Source organism: Anneissia japonica, unplaced genomic scaffold (assembly GCF_011630105.1).
Source record: "Anneissia japonica isolate Jap-2015-1 unplaced genomic scaffold, ASM1163010v1 scaffold284860_len1800451_cov186, whole genome shotgun sequence".
In the NCBI taxonomy this organism is placed as follows: Eukaryota; Metazoa; Echinodermata; class Crinoidea; order Comatulida; family Comatulidae; genus Anneissia; species Anneissia japonica.
In genome coordinates, this window is record NW_022706010.1 from 1,726,797 (window position 1) to 1,745,967 (window position 19,171).

The 19,171-nt window shown below is 35.5% G+C and overlaps 1 protein-coding gene across 2 annotated transcripts in view; it reads left to right on the forward strand.

Moving 5' to 3' along the window:
- The window catches only part of LOC117106006 (E3 ubiquitin-protein ligase UBR3-like), a 106,400-nt gene that overhangs the window by 39,163 nt on the left and 48,066 nt on the right, over window positions 1–19,171 (forward strand). For both annotated transcript variants that reach the window (XM_033247318.1, XM_033247317.1), the window contains exon 26: window positions 4,840–4,925. In XM_033247318.1, the coding sequence (XP_033103209.1) occupies window positions 4,840–4,925 (86 nt within the window). The remainder of the gene's footprint in view (window positions 1–4,839; window positions 4,926–19,171) is intronic.

The window sequence follows — 19,171 nt, forward strand, 5'->3', positions numbered from 1 at the left end:
GCTGTGTATGAATAGAGATGGAAATAAATTTGTGATTATATTGATGTTTTGAGAAATTAAAACTATTTGAATATTTATCTAAATTAAATGCAATCTGAAATTAGGGGTTTATACTTCCTGTACTTGAGTTGAACATTTTGCAAAATTAGGAATAAACTAGAGGGCACTTGGAGAGTGCATACCTCCGCCCACATCATAATTCTCCTCAGTTTATATTTCCCCCGCATAGTCCCCACAATGGTCATATGTTTGTTTACACTTTACCGGGAAGCCCACACACACATCCATACGGCAGACAGTTTTACTTTAAAACTTACAAGGATACATGGATACTAGGATACTTTATTCATCCCACTACAAGGAAATTTCATGGCTGGATACAACAATGTGAAAAAGCATAAGACTGTTTACTAATAGGGATAATAATAATAATATTAGTAATAAAAAAATTATTATTAATACTAATAGTAGTTATGATATATTTGTATTAACTTGTTATTAATCAATACTGGCCACCCAAACTTAAGTAGTTTTTCGATCATTGACCTTTGACCCTGACCCTTCAAAATTTAGTCACTTCCAGATTGGTAAAGGAACATTGTGGCCAAGTTTGACAAATTTCTGATAATAACTGTTTCAAAAAATTGTTTTTTGTTGATTGTGACCTTGACATTGAACATTCAAATACTTTGAGATCTTTGGTCATGGAACATTGTGACCAAGTTCGACAAGTTTGTGATTAAAACTTCGGGCTGTAGACAAATAAATAAAAAAATAGTTTTTCGTTGATTGTGACCATGACCTTCGACCCTGACCCTTAAAAATTTCTTAGGTAAATGAACATTGTGGCAAAGTTTGATGAATTTCTGATAAAAACTATGGGCTGTAGGCTGTTCACAACTAATATGCCGACAGACAAATAAATAATATATATAAATAAACAGGGGCAAAACATAACCTTCTGCCAACTTCGTTGGCGGAGGTGTAAAAATTGTATAGTGGGCTAGTGAAAATGATGCAATTAATAAAACTGAACTCTCAACCAGTGAACCATTCATCATATGTGTGTATGAATGGATTGAAGTATAACAATACATACCTTACTGATTGAAAGAGTTACTACTTTTATTAATCAGATCATTGTCACTAGTCATTGGTCATGTGATTGTTCTATCCTGAGTCATAGTTGGATTTGTATTGTTTATCTAAGATCTCCCATTATCACCTCAGCTGCACATTATATTATAACATGTGTTTTATAACTCATAAGCCATATAGATATATGCTTTTCTTCCATAAGAAATTCCTATATTTTTAGAACAGATGGGAAGTTATATAAAAAGTTTAACCTTTGATGCTATGCTTTGATTGAATAGTATTGTGACAGAAAAATGATTTGTCAGGAAAATGATTTGTGTGGAAGAGGTAAATGAAAGTAAATGACAAACTACAGTAGTAAGAACTGCAATGAATGTTAAGTGCTATTGTATAACACTCAAAACATACCATATATTCTTGTGTTGAAGACGATACTTAAAAAAGAAAATTACAATTGAAAAAAAGAAAGGGTCATCTTATATGCGCGCATACAAATTTTTTATTTTTAAATCATGTTCGTCTTAATTAGCACACAAATTTTCTACTGAAATGAATGTCAAACTCAATTTTAAATGTGGGGAAATAATCAACTAAAAAGCCAAAAACAGGACTGGCAGGTTTCAATCTTGGTCCCGCTTGTACCAAATTTAATTTCTTTACGGCTGTGCTAACTCGCTCATAAAAAGAAAGTTGATACCTTCTTGTATACATATGCTGTCATCCAGTGTCAGGCACCTTCCACCTGTAGTGATTGGATAATGTTTCCATCATAATATGGCCATAAAAGATAATTTTGAAGATAAGTTACAAGATTTACATGGTATATTACCTGTTTCAGACAAAATTTGTAATGCAAACTTTGCAAAAATATTTTTGAAGTTCAGAAATAGGTGCGCAGGAGGCGCACAACCCCAAAAGTTTCAAAAATTTCAAGTTAAAATGTCATTTTTTTTTAGTAAATAGATATAAACAAATTGCAAAATGTAAGAGATACAGTATCAGTCAATTTTACTAGTTATGAATAGCCTACAGTACTGTGAAAAATGGATTTGACTAATATATGAATGTCTAATTTTATTACAGTAATGAGTAGACTAAAGTGGTGTGAATAGATTGACTGATACGAATGACGGATAGAGATTGAGATGGAACGAGAAATATCTGTATAACCTAATTAGAGTAGATAGAAATGGTTGACCTCTGACTAGATTAGCATAGCCTACAGTGGAGTTCTAAAAAATGAATGATTGGATTAATAGATAAAATATTTGATTATTAAATTAATGCAAGGGTGAATTTAAAGGAGCCAGGCCGGGCACTTTTGGAAAGTGGGAAAGAAAAAAAATGAAAGAAAGAAAAGGAAATTATTGAAAATACCTCAGATATTATTTTCGGACATCATCATCATCATCCCGTCTATCCCCTCAATGTGGGTTGGGTCGTCTCGACACCACATTCCATTCTCCCCTATCACCAACTCTGCTCAGATCAACCATTCTACCATGGTCCCGGACACAATCTATCCATCGCTTTTTTGGTCGTCCTCTCTTCCTTCTGCCGACCTCTACATGCTCCGCTGCCCATTTGACTAAATCATCCTTTTCTTTTCTCTTCATGTGTCCATACCACCTCAATTTACTTATCTTTTGTCTAAAATTTACAACTTTTACATTCTGTCTTATATCTTCGTTTCTCATTCCCTCCTGTATTTTCACCCCTCTAATTGTTCTTAGACATCTCATCTCTGCCACTTCCAACTTCTTAACATGCTCTTCTTTCACTGCCCAGGTTTCTGCCCCATAAAGGGCCACAGGTCTTCTCAGGGTCTTGTACACCTGTGCTTTCAGCCTTATTGGCATCCGTCTATTGTAAATCAATCCACTTAACATTCTGCCACGCATTTCCTGTCCCCTGGAGTCTTGCTAACACTTCCCTATCCAATTCTCCTCCCTCGTCAACCCAGCTCCCTAAGTATCTAAAGGATTTGGTTTGTTTCAGTTGCTGTCCATCTACTATAATCCAGCTTTCTCTTCATTATCTGTCTCACAATGAATATCGCATCTGTTGCTCCCTTGCCCATTCTAAAAACCAAACTGCTCTTCCCCTAACAATGGCGCCACAGTCTCACTAATCCTGCTGTCTAATACTCTTTCAAAGCATTTCATCATCTGTGATAACAGCTTAACCCCCCTGCAATTACCACACTCGTTGATGTTTCCTTTGTTTTTGAAGATTGGTACCATACTCTCCATATCGCATTCATTACTTTATGTATCCATCTAATCCCCTCTTGTCCCAGTCTAATACCATTTCCAATGTGATCTCATCTGGTCCTGCTGCCCTTCCTCGTTTCATCTTACTTAATGCAGCCATCACTTCTACCCTAAAAATTTGGCTGTGGATTGTCCACTTGTGCAGCTTCTGGGAGATCGGCCATAAACAGATTTTCCTCCTTGAGCAGTGTACTGAAGTACTCCCTCCACCTCTTCTTTACTGCTTCTTTCTCCACTTGTAGGACTCCATCAGCATTATTGATGAACAACGATGCCACTCTGTCCTCCTGGTTTTTCTTTCTTAACTTTGCTATCTTATATATCTTTTTTCGTGCCACCAGTGGTTGGTCTCTCAGTTCGTTGTATAAATCATCCTCTGCTCTTTCCTTGGCATTCTTTACTGCCCATTTTGGTGCGGTTTTTGCTAGTTTGTATTTTTTCTGTGTTTCCATTAATGGTTGCCGCTCCATTTCTTTTCTAGTTTTACACTTTTCCTCAATAGCATTCTGTACCTCTTCAGTCTACCACCACTCCTGTCTATCAGGCATCTTACCATGCTTTACTCTTCCACATAATCGTTCCACTGTATTTACCACTGCACTTTTAAAATCACACCACTCAGCCTCTGCTGTCCTCTCGTCCTCCACTCCCGGTTGTTGTTCCAATACCTCTTTTCGAAATCTTTCTGCTACTACTCCCTTCAATTTCCCAGATATATTATTTTCGGGCATCTAGAAAACAACAATTTTCGGGATCCCCATATCCACCCCCCACTTTTAGACAGTTCTGGATCTACCCCTTTGAATGTTATAAAGGATGGGGTTTCATGTGGGGATTGACTGTAAAAAATTGTTTTGGTGCCTATGCACAGTGACATATGCAATCTTTTCTTTATGCTGGCCTTGGCCTAATTATAGTGTTCAACATCAACCATCATTCATTCACCGTATACAATTTAGTTGGTAAAAGTGGTAATCACAGGGCTAAAATCTATGGTTGAGGTATCAAATTTAATAATTAAAGCTTGAAAAGGTGCCTTTCAAAGCATCATTTAATTAGTTTGTGCACCTCCCCAGTAAGAAGTTTTTTGGTTTTAGCTCATTGGACTCAAGCTCAAGATTAGAACAATTATAAGTTCAACTGAGTGATTGAGTTTTAGTTGTAAAAGAAATAAAAAAAGAGATGTAATATAGGTATCATTAAACTCTTTATTTTATTTATATAGAACTGAGAATATATGTAATTAAAGTCTGCCTGTAGAGTTTTAATTTTAAAACCCAAACCAATGCCTTATCAAACACTTTGTGTATGTAAGCTCTTTACATAAATCTTGTATTACATACCTGTACAAACAAGGTTTACATAGAACCTAGCTTTGATACTAAAACTTATGAAGAATGTTTTGATTATTGTTTAGCATGTTGTTTACAAAGTTATATATTTTTCTTTTCTTTTCTTGGGATATTAGAACCAACTTGGAGCTTGATCTTATTAATAGAAATGGAAGTCTTCTAGGTATGCAACCATGCCCAGTACCAAAGCGAACGTGTATTGGTATGTATAGTCAGTTGTTCTACTTTTTAGTCATAAGAGGATTATCAAAAGAAGAAGTGATAAATCTTCTATAAAATTAACAACTAGAGCAGTCTCTCCATATATTGCATACTGTACCTTCGCCCTGTGCCTGAATACATTACCAACAATGTCTACGCTCACGTTAACCATTTGCCAATTCGCCATCGGCGAATTGAGATGACGTTTGACGAATAAAAATTCCATTTTCACGGCATGTGTTGTACAGATTTACAGATACTGTCAAGTTCATGTGGAAAATTCCAGATAGATAAATTGTTTTGGGCATGCGTGCATGGGCAGTTTTGAAGCAAACAGTCTGATCATTGCCTGCACATATATTGAGCACTACTGCAGTGGATTTGTGCGCTTTATAAATCTTATTATTTTTATTATTATTACAAGACATGATGAAAATATTTTTACCATGCTAACAAGAACACTAAAATAATATTTCTTCAACGATTTCGTTTTTTTAAAACATAGTTATTCTACTTAAAGTAATACATGTATTCCGAAAATCCGAATCTCCTAATTTGGTCCAAACACAAAAATCAACTTCCAAAACCAGACAATCAGAGTTATGTAAACATTTGTAATAAGAAATAACAAAACAACAAGCATAGGCCTACTACTAGATGCCGTGAAAATGAACTATCATGCTATGGAGATATAATAAATTGATTAAAATGACACGCCAGTAAATGTTCCACCAGACAAAACTCAAACCATGTTTCTGCGGGTGATCCTTTTCAGTAGCCTGACATTTCATTAGGATTCGAACATCGTTAGATTTGTCAGTGTAAATCACAAAAATCTATAGCCTCAGTCATGTTGCTGTTTCAATTACGGAGGAAATTTGTGGAGAATGAAATTTAAATTTACTTATATTTATCTCTAAAATAAAACCATTAGGGTTTCTTTATTGTTTAAATAAATCTGTTTGATTAAATCTTCATCGTCTTACACTGAGCTTGTTCCTGTCACGCACTATTAAACTTTGGGTGATCTGACGTCATACCAATAGAAGCACGTGTTTGCACGCCACCACCGCATTTCCAAAGGCCAAACAAAATAAAATAACTGGTCTCTGGTCAGCGTGCGCGTTGATTTAGACCCTGCCTGTCAATTTTTTAAAATTTTTCACCAGACATACAACATCGCCACCTATCTCGAATTTTGGGGTGTGGCTTATCCATTCTAGGTTAGGCCATTGCTAGCCCAATTAATTAGCCTAGGGTAGGACCGGTTTGTAGGCCTATTTGTAATTATACTCACTACAGTGCATGCTGTACTAGAATTCCTACTACGATTTCTACGACATTCAAGCAATGGTTTGGGTTGTCTAAATCATTCATTCATAAACAATTTTAAAACACGCTGTTACTGTTAGAAACCGCTTTCAAAAACTACCAAATACTTTTCGCGAGTTTGGTCCTGGGGTCACGTGAGCAGCTTCATTTACGAATGTCGCAACAAAACACACGTGTGCTGGTTGTTGAAACTTGCTGTTCGACGTTCCGGGTTTCCGGTGGCTTGTACCGTTATAGAGAGAATGATCCGCTAAAATTTTAGAATAAAAACTTGTGAAATTAATTTATGCTATAAAAACACAAGTTTTCTTGAAGTTGTAATAATTATTTTACTTGAATTTGACATTAGAAAGGCATTCCTCATCTGCGCATGCGTAAACTTTGTATCGCACGATATTTCTCCAGTTCTGTTTTTGTTTATAAAATGTGGAGCGTGATAAGTGCATGCTTCACACAATGGGCTGTGAGTAGTAATGACTTAGGTCTAGATTTACCAATGTATTAAGCTTAATACGACTGTTATTAGTCACTATAATAATAGAATGATTGTTTAAAATATATAAATATACTCAATAAATATTTTATTTTCTTAGATTTTATTAAACTAAACTGATGTTGAAATTTTAACTTAGCATGACCGTCTAGCATGAAATGGGGATTTTCCTAGAGCAAGAATACGTTGTTTTATTGCGGTAACCTGAAGTTTACATGCATTTCCAGTTGTTTGTCATCTTTTTCAATAGAGAAGATGAAATTTCTTTATGTGAACATTTGTAAATAATGTCAGTGTTTCAAAATAATTAAAGAATTAAAATTATGGGAACGGTTTGGATCTTAAAAAATAGATGTGGCTTATACACAGCTAGGTGACAAAAAAATTGTGATATTTCGCGTCCTAATTAGAGGTGCTGCCTATACACAGGTGCGGCTTATATACCATAATATAAGGGCCCTTTTGGCATTTTATCGTGCGATGCCGTAGCTCGGCGTGTTGCTGAGCATGTAAGTAGGCCTATGTCTGTCGTCCTTCTCAAGCAGTGGTGAGTGAAATTTGCACCCGGGATCAAAGAAAGTCACAGCTATGGTGGGATCATCACCCGTCAGATTTTTTAAAAACGTACCCATTAATGCTGATAATGATGATGAAGACGGGGTCCCCTTGGAAAATGAAGCGAAATCAAGGACAATGTGGAAGGATAACAATGTATAGCATTAGCAAAACATAAAAACATTAAAAAAGTACTAAAATCACCTTTTCTGTACTTTCCATGCTTTTCAATAAAAAAAAAAAAAAAAAAATGCATCTCTTTAATTTTGGTCTGACCAGAGACAGGAAATTTATTTTTTTTTGGCCTAATGAGAATGTGTTGAGAAAGTATAATACATACTCCAATTATTGAAATGCACGCTATCGTGTTGGGATTCAATATTTCGACATTAATTATGTCATCATCAGGAAAATGTGTTGTGTTTAGGAAAATGTACACAAGACCGAAAATGCATGTCAAAACTATATAAAAGCATCAATTTTATTGATAATTACATTTGCTATGAAAAAATTTGACCCTTGCGAGAGCGTAGAATATGCATATTTATGATGATTCTGAGCGAATTTTGAAGTCATTTGTTTTTCTATCTCTTCCTTCGTTTATGACGCGATTAGGCCGATCTTGCAATAATATGGAAGATAAGGTGCGGGAAATTTAAAGTATGAAGAGTTTTTGCGAAAATAAATATGTGAAAAAGTATGTTTTTATATCATATCTCTTAACGCTACGGTGGGTTTCCTATGAAAGCATGTTCGTCATTAATCAGATTGCAAATCGCCTGTATATTCCACATTGTGTTTATCAACCAATCACGCCCTGGAATGGTAAGCTTTGCGGCTAATAAATGCGTCTGCACGAGTCTAGTTGGTAGCGAAGAATGAGCCGTTTTGTGGTACTTGCAAGGGTGGGTGGTCTCTCCTCTGAGAGATAAACAATGTACACCACTACTGTAATGCAGGCTGGCCTAGAGCTAGAGGAAGACGAACTAGGCCTATAGGCTGGCTGGGTAGTATGTGTGTGTAATAGATCAGATAACAGGAAATGTAGGCTACAAGTTGCTTTTATGTGTATCAAACCACATAATATTCAAATTAGTTAGTAGCGATGAGTGTATGTGTGCAGCACATTTCGTGTCAATGTACTGTAACGCAGGCTGCTGGCGTGACAAAGACGAATAGGCTGGCTGGGTATGTATGTGTGTGTAGGCCTAGGCCCTAATCTAGATCAGATACTACAGGAAATAAATGTAGGCCAGGGTTGCCAGATAGTCGACAGGCTTTGCGGCCAAACACACGCCATCTCACGGCCAAATTCTTCCAAACTTTTTTTCGATATCGGCCAAAATTCGGCCAGATTTTAATCCAATTAGAAGACAATAGTGAGCATATAATATTCATTTAAAATACAAAAATTACACGAAAAACAGCGGCCATTTGTTTGAAATTGAAGAAATTAAATGGTATACACAGAACAATGTATTCTTTTACTGTTTTTCTTATAATTAATTTAACACCATAAATTAAATGGCTGCAGCCACATTATTAAATTTGCTCTTTATAATTGATTTAAATTTATTAAATAATTTAAATAATATACAGTGTAGTCATTTTCTTGCAATAATTTTAAGGGCCTGTTATCGAATCTTTATAGGGCAAATCTGTGGCTCGCTTTCAATTAGTATGAAAGTTATTACATTAGTTAGGCAACACAAACTGGTGTTAATACACAAGCTATATGAAAACTAAATACTTTTCTATCTAAACTTTCTAAATTCGCTTCTGAACGTTACTCTTGCAGTACTTAAAACAATATATTCTTGTCGCTATCAGAATCATCTTCTTCGTGATTCTCATATAGGCCTACAACTCCAGAGTAGCTTCGAAGAAGCCTCTGCAACACCAGAAATTGGAGGTGCCATCGGACATCGAGCATTTATATGGTGCTTTACATAAAGAAAACAGCAGTAATTCAAGTAGGCAATAATAACTTAATTAAACTACTTATTTTATTTTATTCAATTCTCAAACAACAGAGATAGAAACCTCCACTTGCATTGAACTGTTGCCATAAAGTTTAAACGAATATACCTCATAAGAAATATATATTTCATAATATGGGCCCCTACTTCATAAAACATAATTATTTCATGCGAACAATTTAAATTATTAAATGTAGGCCTAACTGCTAATCTTTTTAATAAACTCTCTTACGTCAACACTTATATATTCATGGAATGTCTAAAAGCAAGAAGAAAAATAACAACGTGAAGGACACCAGAAATGTGGTCTCGTTCGGTAGGGAATATCATTCATTGCAGGTGATACCCGATCGTCATCACGCTACTGCAGTAAATATAACAATATCAAACATCTCGACTTGGAATGTAAGAACGATGTATCAAAGTGGAAAAATGGACAATATCTTGAAAGAAATGAGACGGTTAAGCATCAACATCTTGGGTGTGTGCGAAGTGAGTTGGCCTGGAGCAGGGAAAGCTATAGCAGAAGGGGCCACATTTATATACTCGGGTGGAACAGAAAATAAGCATGAGCATGAAGTGGGTATATCTCTTGATCAAGAAAGTGCTAAAAGTATCGCCAGCGTCTGGTGTATCTCTGACAGAATCATGCTAGTACATGCTAATACAATGCTATGCCCCCCACAACTGACTGCAACGATGATGAAATAGATAAATTCTATGATCAATTAGAGGAGGCAATGAAACAATGCAGATCTCATGACATAACAGTAGTCATGGGAGACTTCAATGCGAAAATTGGACAAAATAAAGAAGGCAAAATTGTTGGAAAGTATGGACTAGGTCAGAGAAACGCACGAGGCGAGAGGTTAGTGGAGTGGTGCAAAGAAAACCGAATGATTGTCAAACACACATTTCAAACACCATCCAAGAAATTTGTATACATGGAAGAGTCCAGGAGATGGCTACCGGGACCAGATTGACTTTATAATGATAAATGAACGCTTTAGAAACGCTGTGAAAAGAGTAAGGACGTATCCAGGTGCTGATTGCAACACTGACCATATACTGCTCAGTGGAAAATTCAAAATGAGGTTAAAGAAAATTTATTAATCAATTTCAATTAAAACTTTTGAAAAATGAAAATGATATCAAGAAAACTTTTGCCAAAATGTTAAAGATCAATATCAAAGAAAGTCACCATCTGAAGATACACATGCATGGAAGTTTTTAAAGAATGCATTGATGAAGGCAACAGAGAAGTGTATACCGAAAAAGGAGAAGACCTCGGAAAATAAATGGATGACTCGTGAGATACTGGAAAAGATGGAAGAGAGAAGGTTAGCAAAAGGTAATCAAGGAAAGTATAACAAAGTGAATAAAGAAATCAGAAAGATGTGTAAAACAGCAAAGGAAGAGTATCTGGAGGCGTGTTGTGCAGAAATTCAGGATCTTGAAAAGAAGGATGTACAAATAATGCATGATAAAGTTAGACAAATTACATACAAAAGAAAGAAAATTCTGACTAGCTGTATTAAAGATGAAGATGGCTTAGTTCTGATGGATGAGGTAGCAGTAAAGAAGAGGTGGACTAATTACATGAAGGGTCTCTATGCTGATGATGGAAGGAAAGAAAGACCAGTAATAAGAAAGCCGATGGAGGGAAGAGCAATGACATCAACAGAAATAAAAAATGCAATGGATCAAATGAAAAGTGGCAAAGCTACGGGAAGTGATAACATCGCGTTTGAATTAGTTAATGTGTTAAATGATTTTGGAATAGAAAAGATCACAGAAATAGCAAACATTGTATACAATGCAGAAAACGCAGAAAATGTTCCTGAAGAAATGTTGGAATCAATTTTCATAGCTTTACCTAGAGAGTCTGGGACAAATGTTTGTGAATGTCACAGGACTATAAGTTTGATGAGCCATGTTACAAAGATTATTTTAAGAGGGGTATTAAATCATATAAAAGAACCCATCAGGGAAAATATCTCAGATGAACAGTTTGGTTATAGACCAGGAAAAGGGACAAGAAATGCAATTTTATGCTTAAGGACAATAATGGAAAAGTGCATAGAAAAACAAACAGGCATTTGACTGTGTAAAGCACGAAGAGCTGATTAAGATATTGGAAGAACTGGAAATTGATGGGAAAGATCTAAGGCTTGTATTGGGATCAGAAAGCTGCCATCAGATTAAATGGAGAAGTGGGTGAATGGGTTGAAATCCAGAAGGGTGTCCGACAAGGTTGTATTTTGTCCCATGATTTATTTAATATTTATAGTGAGAAAGCTCTAAGCAAGATCAAGACATGTATAGGGTTACAACTGGGTGGGATAAATTACAACAATTTGAGGTATTCAGACGATACAACTTTAATGGCGGACTCGGAAGAGAAACTTCAAGAACTTGTTAACATCGTGTCAGGAGAAAGTGAAAAATTTGGATTAGCGTTAAACTGCCAGAAGACCTTCTCCATGGTTTGTACAAAGAAAATGCAGGTTCCACTTTGTTGCTTGAAAGTGAAGGGAAACAGCATAAAACAGAAGGACTGTTTTAAATACTTGGGAAGTTGGATTTCGTCTGATGGACGATCGAATAAGGATATCCAGTATAGGATTGGTGTAGCAAAGCAAACATTTATGGATATGAAGAACCTTTTTTGTGCGGGGAGAATTGGAATGAAAGTGAAGAAAAGATTACTGAAATGCTATATCTGGTCAGTGCTTACGTATGGATGCGAGTCCTGGACAATAAACAAGGCAATGGAAAAGAAATTAAAAGCTGTGGAAATGTGGTTCTACAGAAGAATGTTGAACATCTTGTGGGAAAAGAAAATGACAAATGGAGAAGTGTTCCAAAAAGCGAAAACAGAAAGGCAGTTGATGAACACCATAAGAGAAAGACAATGGAGATTTGTTGGACATATTCTAAGAGAAGAAGGTGAAATTGAAAGACATATCATCGAGATGGAATTGAAGGGGAAAAGGGCGAAAGGAAGGCAAAGGATGAAGATGCTTGATTGAATGAAAGAAAAGCTGAATGTGAAGAATGATGTAGAGCTTGGGAATATTGCGAGAGATAGAAAGAGATGGAAAAAGATAGGACAGACAATGACAGACAATCCATGAACGCCTACAGCATAATATGCTATGGTACATGAAGAAGAAGACGTCAACATGATCGTTAAGTGTTTAGTGTATGTACGTTCAATGTGAACAAGGGTACGACGATTAGAATCAAATAGAATTTATGCTTTTGTAAACAACATATCCAAAACACATTATATTAGGCCTATATTGAAAGAAAATGTTAACTATTGACTGATGAGGCATGATTAAAAGTGCCTTTTAATTTTCAGTGGATTACATTCGATTCCAACCATGGTATAACCAGTCGATGGATAGACCAGTAATGAGATATTTTGTTTAGATTTCACAGTGTGTTCCATGTACCTCCTCCATTTATTTAAAATTAAATTATTAAAACATTGCCTATAATCTAGTAATGTACTAGTATATTATTTAATCTAGTAATGTATATATTTAAAAGCATTAGATGTGTATAAGAGACAGGAGCCATACTTTGGTCAGCGTCATTCTCTCTATATATGTATGTATTATGTATGTATGTATATTATGTATTTTTTATTTTATTTATTTAGGCACACAATACATGTGCCAAGGATTGTCAACAGCGAATATATCACTATCCTACTTGTAGGTGACAATCCCTAATGGTCCATCACACAAGACAAACATACACACACGATGCTTTTACACAAACTAAATCTCCATATGAGATTTAGGGAGTGGAGTTGTTTTGGTCGTGAGAAAAAATCCTGCAACTGGCAGGAATTGAACCCAGGACCCTGGGATTGGAAGGCAAGCATCTTAACCACCAAGCTATTCAACTCCACTTGCATAAAAAGCTATCCCTTACAGCATCATTGATGCTCTCGTTTCTTTTATACTCGAGGGTAAAAATTAAATTTCCGTAATCTGCACCTTGTCTTCATTAGTTTTTGCGTAATCTATAAACACTATATATAGCACTCTTTATGTAGTGTCTGTGTGGCTTGAATATCATATCATATTTATTCAAATAAATGCCCCGAGGTGTTTGTTGTCGAGAAGAGTTTTTGAGGAGGTGTTTATTTGACGGACAGGCCGTACACAGGGGATGCGATGGTGCGTAAGCATCCCCCAAATTACCAAAGGTCCACATTTTCTGGGGTAGAAAATTAAAGACACATTCTCACACATTCCAGAAATCCATCCACCAAATCTTCTTGACCAATCATAGCAATTTCCAACTAGGACTGCTCTAATTTGTCATAGGCCTACAAGCAAGGACTTTTAACTGTATTCATAAGCTTTTTGAGGAATTTGAGTGTTTTTCCCAGCTGCTTGCATGTCAATAACTCACCATGTATAAACTTATCTTCTCTCTTTCTATAGGTTTCACTAGAATTATCTTTATTCTCGTATAAGTTTGCGAGTGCCATTTCTAGCCATCTAGAGGTGCCATAATTATACATTTTTTTCCCTCATTTTATCCCTCATTAATTATACATTTTTTTTTACCATGGTGTGGCCAGCTGAGGTGGGTGCTCTATTTCTGTGTGAAAGTCCTTCCCTGGACCTGTCACTATTTCAAATTCCTGAATCCGCCACGGCCCCCATATATCGAAGTCCCTCCCCGGCCCGGTAGGGTGGTAGATGTATTCGCTTCAAAACAACAACAAAGCGATTTATTGCTTTCCCTACCCTGTTCCCATTCAGGTCAGTATAGGCTTATTTTATGAATTCTCGATTTTGTATATTTTTTGACGTCTACCTATCTCATCCATGATTTAAAGCGCTTGTAAATATTTATTCATACTCGCAATTTCCCTTAATTCCATTTATTTATCATAACATTTACATTTAGGCTTATGGTAAAAATTTCCGGTCATCTAGAGGTGCCAAAATCATACATTTTTTTTTCTTCAACCCCAACGATGGTGGGGCTGGCTGAGGAAGTTGGACCCGGGTATTTATTTCTGTAAAAGTCCCTCCCTGGACTCCCCTCTATTTTGAATTTCTAAGTCCGCCATGGCCCCCATATGTTAAAGTTCCTCCCATGGCCCTGTGGTGGACTTATTGCTTTCCTTACCCTGTTCCAAATCAGATCAGTATAAAGAAATGTTATTTTATGACTTCTCGATATCATATATTTTTGACGTCTACCCATCTGATTCACGATGTAATTATTTGTTCATATTTGCAATTTCCATTAATTCCTTTTATTTATAATGTAAAATTTACATTTAAGGCCTGTGGTAATTCCCAATAATATTATAGGCTTTTTTTTATTGTGCAACATAGACCTACATTATTTCTTTTACGTTTAAATTTAATAATGTTTTATTTCCTTGTGCTATAATTTTACATAGTATGATGACATATGCAGTCAAAATCCGAAACACCACATAGATGAAAGTGGCACGTTTCACATTTAAAGCAGAAATGACAACATTTTTTAAATAATGTACAAAGTAATAAAGTAATACAAACAGTCAATTTTTAGTGCTATTTTATAGATTACATCGTTTTTGTAGAAAGTTTGATTTTAAATACACGCCAAGAGAGTTTGAGGGCTTCCTTTTGATATGCAGAAATTTTATAGTTATGTCATTTCGTGAATAGCGGTAGATTCTATGCTTCGATAGTTTCTTGTAAGCTACTATTGTTGAAGTTTTAGTTTGTTTTTCTCCATTGTTAACACAATGCCGTATTGTTCAGCTTTTGGCTGTACTAATACAACAAGTAGCGGGAAGAATCGAGAGAGAAATATAGGATTTTTTTCCTTTCCTAAATCACCCATTCGAAGGAAGGCCTGGATCCACGCCATGAGAAGGAAGGATTTTGTGCACACCAAACATGCAACGGTATGTAGGCCTACAGTTCGGACCATTTCAAGGACAATGATTTCTCGAAGTACCCACCAACACTGCGTGAAATGGGCTTTTAAGAAAAAAAATAATTGGAAATGGAAAGGCCATATATCGAAGGTTACCCTACCATCGGAGAGCAACAACAAGGGTCCAGAAGATATGGGCGTGCTTCGAAAACGTAGGCGAAAAGAAGTAAGTGTAACTAGGCCTAGGGCCTATGCCTAGGCCACAGTAGGCTATAAAATAAGGTATACGGCCAAAGTTAAGCCAAATAATGATACTGTAATAATTTTAATGATAATTGGCTGTGCCTAATAAAAATTATTCCATGGCATAACCTGCTGGACCTAGTTGTACAAGACATATCATATAGTACAGTATGGACATTCAGATAATTTTTATTGTGTACCATACCAAACTATAACAGTAAATATAATTTTTTCTTCTATTTATTAATCGAGACTAGTACAATAAATTTAGTTTTTTGTTTTTGAAATAAATTAAACTTAATCAAAAATAATTATCACCATATAGTATGTTAAATATTACTACAGGTGGTACTGTATAGACCTGATCATAGTATAAAGGAGTGGTAGCTCAGTACGACTACTTCTACCCTAGTGGTCATACGTTCTGTTCTAATTTTGGTAGTAGAGAGAGCGTGAGAGAGTTGAGTTTTGTTTTTTTCTTGACAAATACTTTGGTGTATGTTTTGTGGTTATTATTTGTTGCTTATAAAAAATATACACATTCATAATAGCATACTTGATGATTGTAATTTATCAAACCATAACATTGATCTGAGGCCATAATAATTGAATATTCTAAACTTTTATTCATTTATCCTCATGGAATATAATACTTAGCTAAACAAAAATTATTTTACAGACTTGCCAATAATCTTATTTATAAGCCTAATTGAAGTCTTATAATCCTAATTTGTTTTATTACAGAGCACAGCTACCACAGACAGTTTCCAATCAATAAAACAAGAATTCAGCTGCAATAAATAACATACTCAAAGCAATGAATTATGGAATTTTCGGGTATTGAAACCCTACATTGTTGTGCAGCAGGAAATGCCTTTGTGGACACTACTCAGGATGGAAGTATCTTTCGGTTGCCCATTCCAAGTAACTTCCAAATCTCCGGTATGCAACATGGCGGTATATTCTGAAAGAAACAAAAGATAAAATGTGATTATTTAATTATTTACAATGGTTTAATTTCTGTATCCTGGAGAGACTAGCCTGTCGATTAATATCCTACATGTAAGTAAATAATCGTAATAGTTGCGTGCTTTCCTAAAAGCACAGTTTGTGAATTTACCAGAGTAAAGTGCATCGGTTTTGTATACACCCTAAATATTTTCTAATGTAAATTATTATGTTGTTTGAATAAAAGTTTGGTTTAAAGTGCAGTAGTTGCATCTGTAGTTGTGTTACAAATGAGGAATTTATTACCCCAGTAATAATAAACTTACTGATGTACAGGATGGTCGTCATCAAATGGGCCCTGTTGTTTTACGTAATGCGAAAAAGATACCTCAAGCACATCCCTATCTAAGCAATTGTTCCTGAAACCGCTGTGCTCAGTTATACAAATCACTTGCTTTTCATTTTTTCAAGCATTGTGTCATTCTCGTGACAGCACACAGCATTTGTGGTTGAACAGTAAGAGCACTTGCACATGTATAGAATAAATACAATACAATACTTTAATAATGAATGAATATTAAAAAACTGTAGAGCTTGGTTGGCACAGCAAGGTGTTGTGTTTAAAATTAAATTATATCCCCAACTTAATTAAATAATTTTTATAACACATGAACATGTGTATGTAGAGCACACACACAGCCAGATGAAAAATAATAATTGAATACTCACGTGTGATGAGCCTATTCTCATGGGTAATTTTCATTTCTACCAAAAAAAGTTTTAGAGGCATACCCTACTACCTAGTCTGGCCATGGATTTATAATTATTTTGATTCTGGCCCTCCTTTACATTGACAACGTCAACAACATCACTCACGTGATACATGCTTCCAGCATCAATCACCTGGGCTAGGCCTAGAATTTTGCAAAGCTTAGACAGATAGACAATTTCAAATAATAACAAAGATACTGTAATAATTTTTCTGTATTTCTCTCTAAAAAGAGTCGTATTATATTCGTAAACACGAACTAGAGGGATGACACGAAATAAATTTTAATAAATTATAAACCCCGAAGCTGAAATGGTATTTGGTGATCAACATTTACCAGGCTACGCCTGCCCGCCGCCGGCCTGAGCAAGGCCTACACACACAAGGCGCTGTTCGCATTTGCAACGAACATGTCACCAAAAATTGCACATTGTTTATTAAATTAAACGTACCAGTTTACTATCAAATTTATTCGATTTCAATGACAACCAAAAATAGCTGTATAAGGCTGTTTTAGTACTAACGGTAAGGCACCTAGGCCTTATTTTGTAAACAACATCGTTGTGTATACTACACAGGCTAGGCCCAAACATACCATGCTACATTGCCAACTCTGTCTTGCCTTTCTAGTTTCGGGAACATTTTCATATTCTCTTTCCTCCTCATCCGATGAACTATTTTCTGCTACAACCCTCCTTCTTGGTTCATATTTATACAGTTGTATGTTCAATGGAAAGGTTTCCAAATCAGAATCTGAATGCATCACGACCGCCTTTTGCATTGCAGCAAGCGATGTTTTGGAGAAAGCTAACAACAGTTACCCGAAATGACGTCACGGCAGAAAGTTAATGAGCTAATTCTGAATCCTGAGTGGCTAGTCAATTTGTATGTTCAAATCTTGATTTCAGCGGTAAAAACCCAACCAAAAAAATTTGGAAAACAGTATATGTACTTTATTTAAGCTAAACTTTGTCACAGTTTATTCAAATACATGTTGTCATTTCTGCTTTAAGCTATGTGTATGTCCAATTTGTAGGTAATTATTTCACTCTGAGCTTGATTTATTTACGATTCTTTAAATTTAATCATATTAATGAACTTTAACCCATAGTAGAATTAATGACATTTCCACAATGTTTTTAATTAGATTGATTTAATTTTGTAAAGATCAGTTTCCTTAACATATCAAAATTGCTTCATCGTTAGGCCTATCAACAATTTTGATAGACTACAAAACATTGGAAAATAACAACATGGAATAATGTTTGTTCTTAAAACCAGTGGCGGATTCAGGGGTGTGGGGCAGCCAGCCAAGGCCCTCCCCCTAAATGAAAAAAAAAAAAGGAAATTCAAATTTTAAGTTAAGTGGCATTTACAGCTGCCTATGGGTACCATAATTAGGTAGATTTCGTAGCACGACGTTAACCCTAACGTTAAAGGATGATGTCATAATTTATTCATCTTGCGTTGCGGAATACGTTAATTTCAGGAATATATGTGACCCAAGATCACAAAAGAGCTGTAAACTCGTACTATCAAAATGTTTTTTTTAAAAATGTAAATGAATAGAACACATCATTAACTTTATAATGAGGGCTCAATGACCTTAACCGGACAATTATGTGTAAAGTTAAGCTATTTTAAATTATAATTATTCTCTATAAACTGGCCTATAAAGTTCTGAGCAAAAGGGCTTTAAAAGTACTAAAGAAATTGAAGAAAAATCACAGCAGCAGTCACAGAAACTCCTTACCAACGACACAGTTCCCATTGAGCTATTGCGATGAAATTTTCTATGGTTTGCTGGAAATAGATTGGAGAACAGAAATCTTCTACTTTTAATTCAATACCCCAGGGAGTTAATTAGTGATACCCTGGGGGAAATTAGTTATACCCTGGGGGAAATTAGTTATACCTTTATAAAGCTGAAACATCCATGTACTGATTTATGGCATCCCTATTGTTCTGATGAATTTAGTAGACATAAGAAGTGCTTTATTCATCAAGCCTTGTTAGAG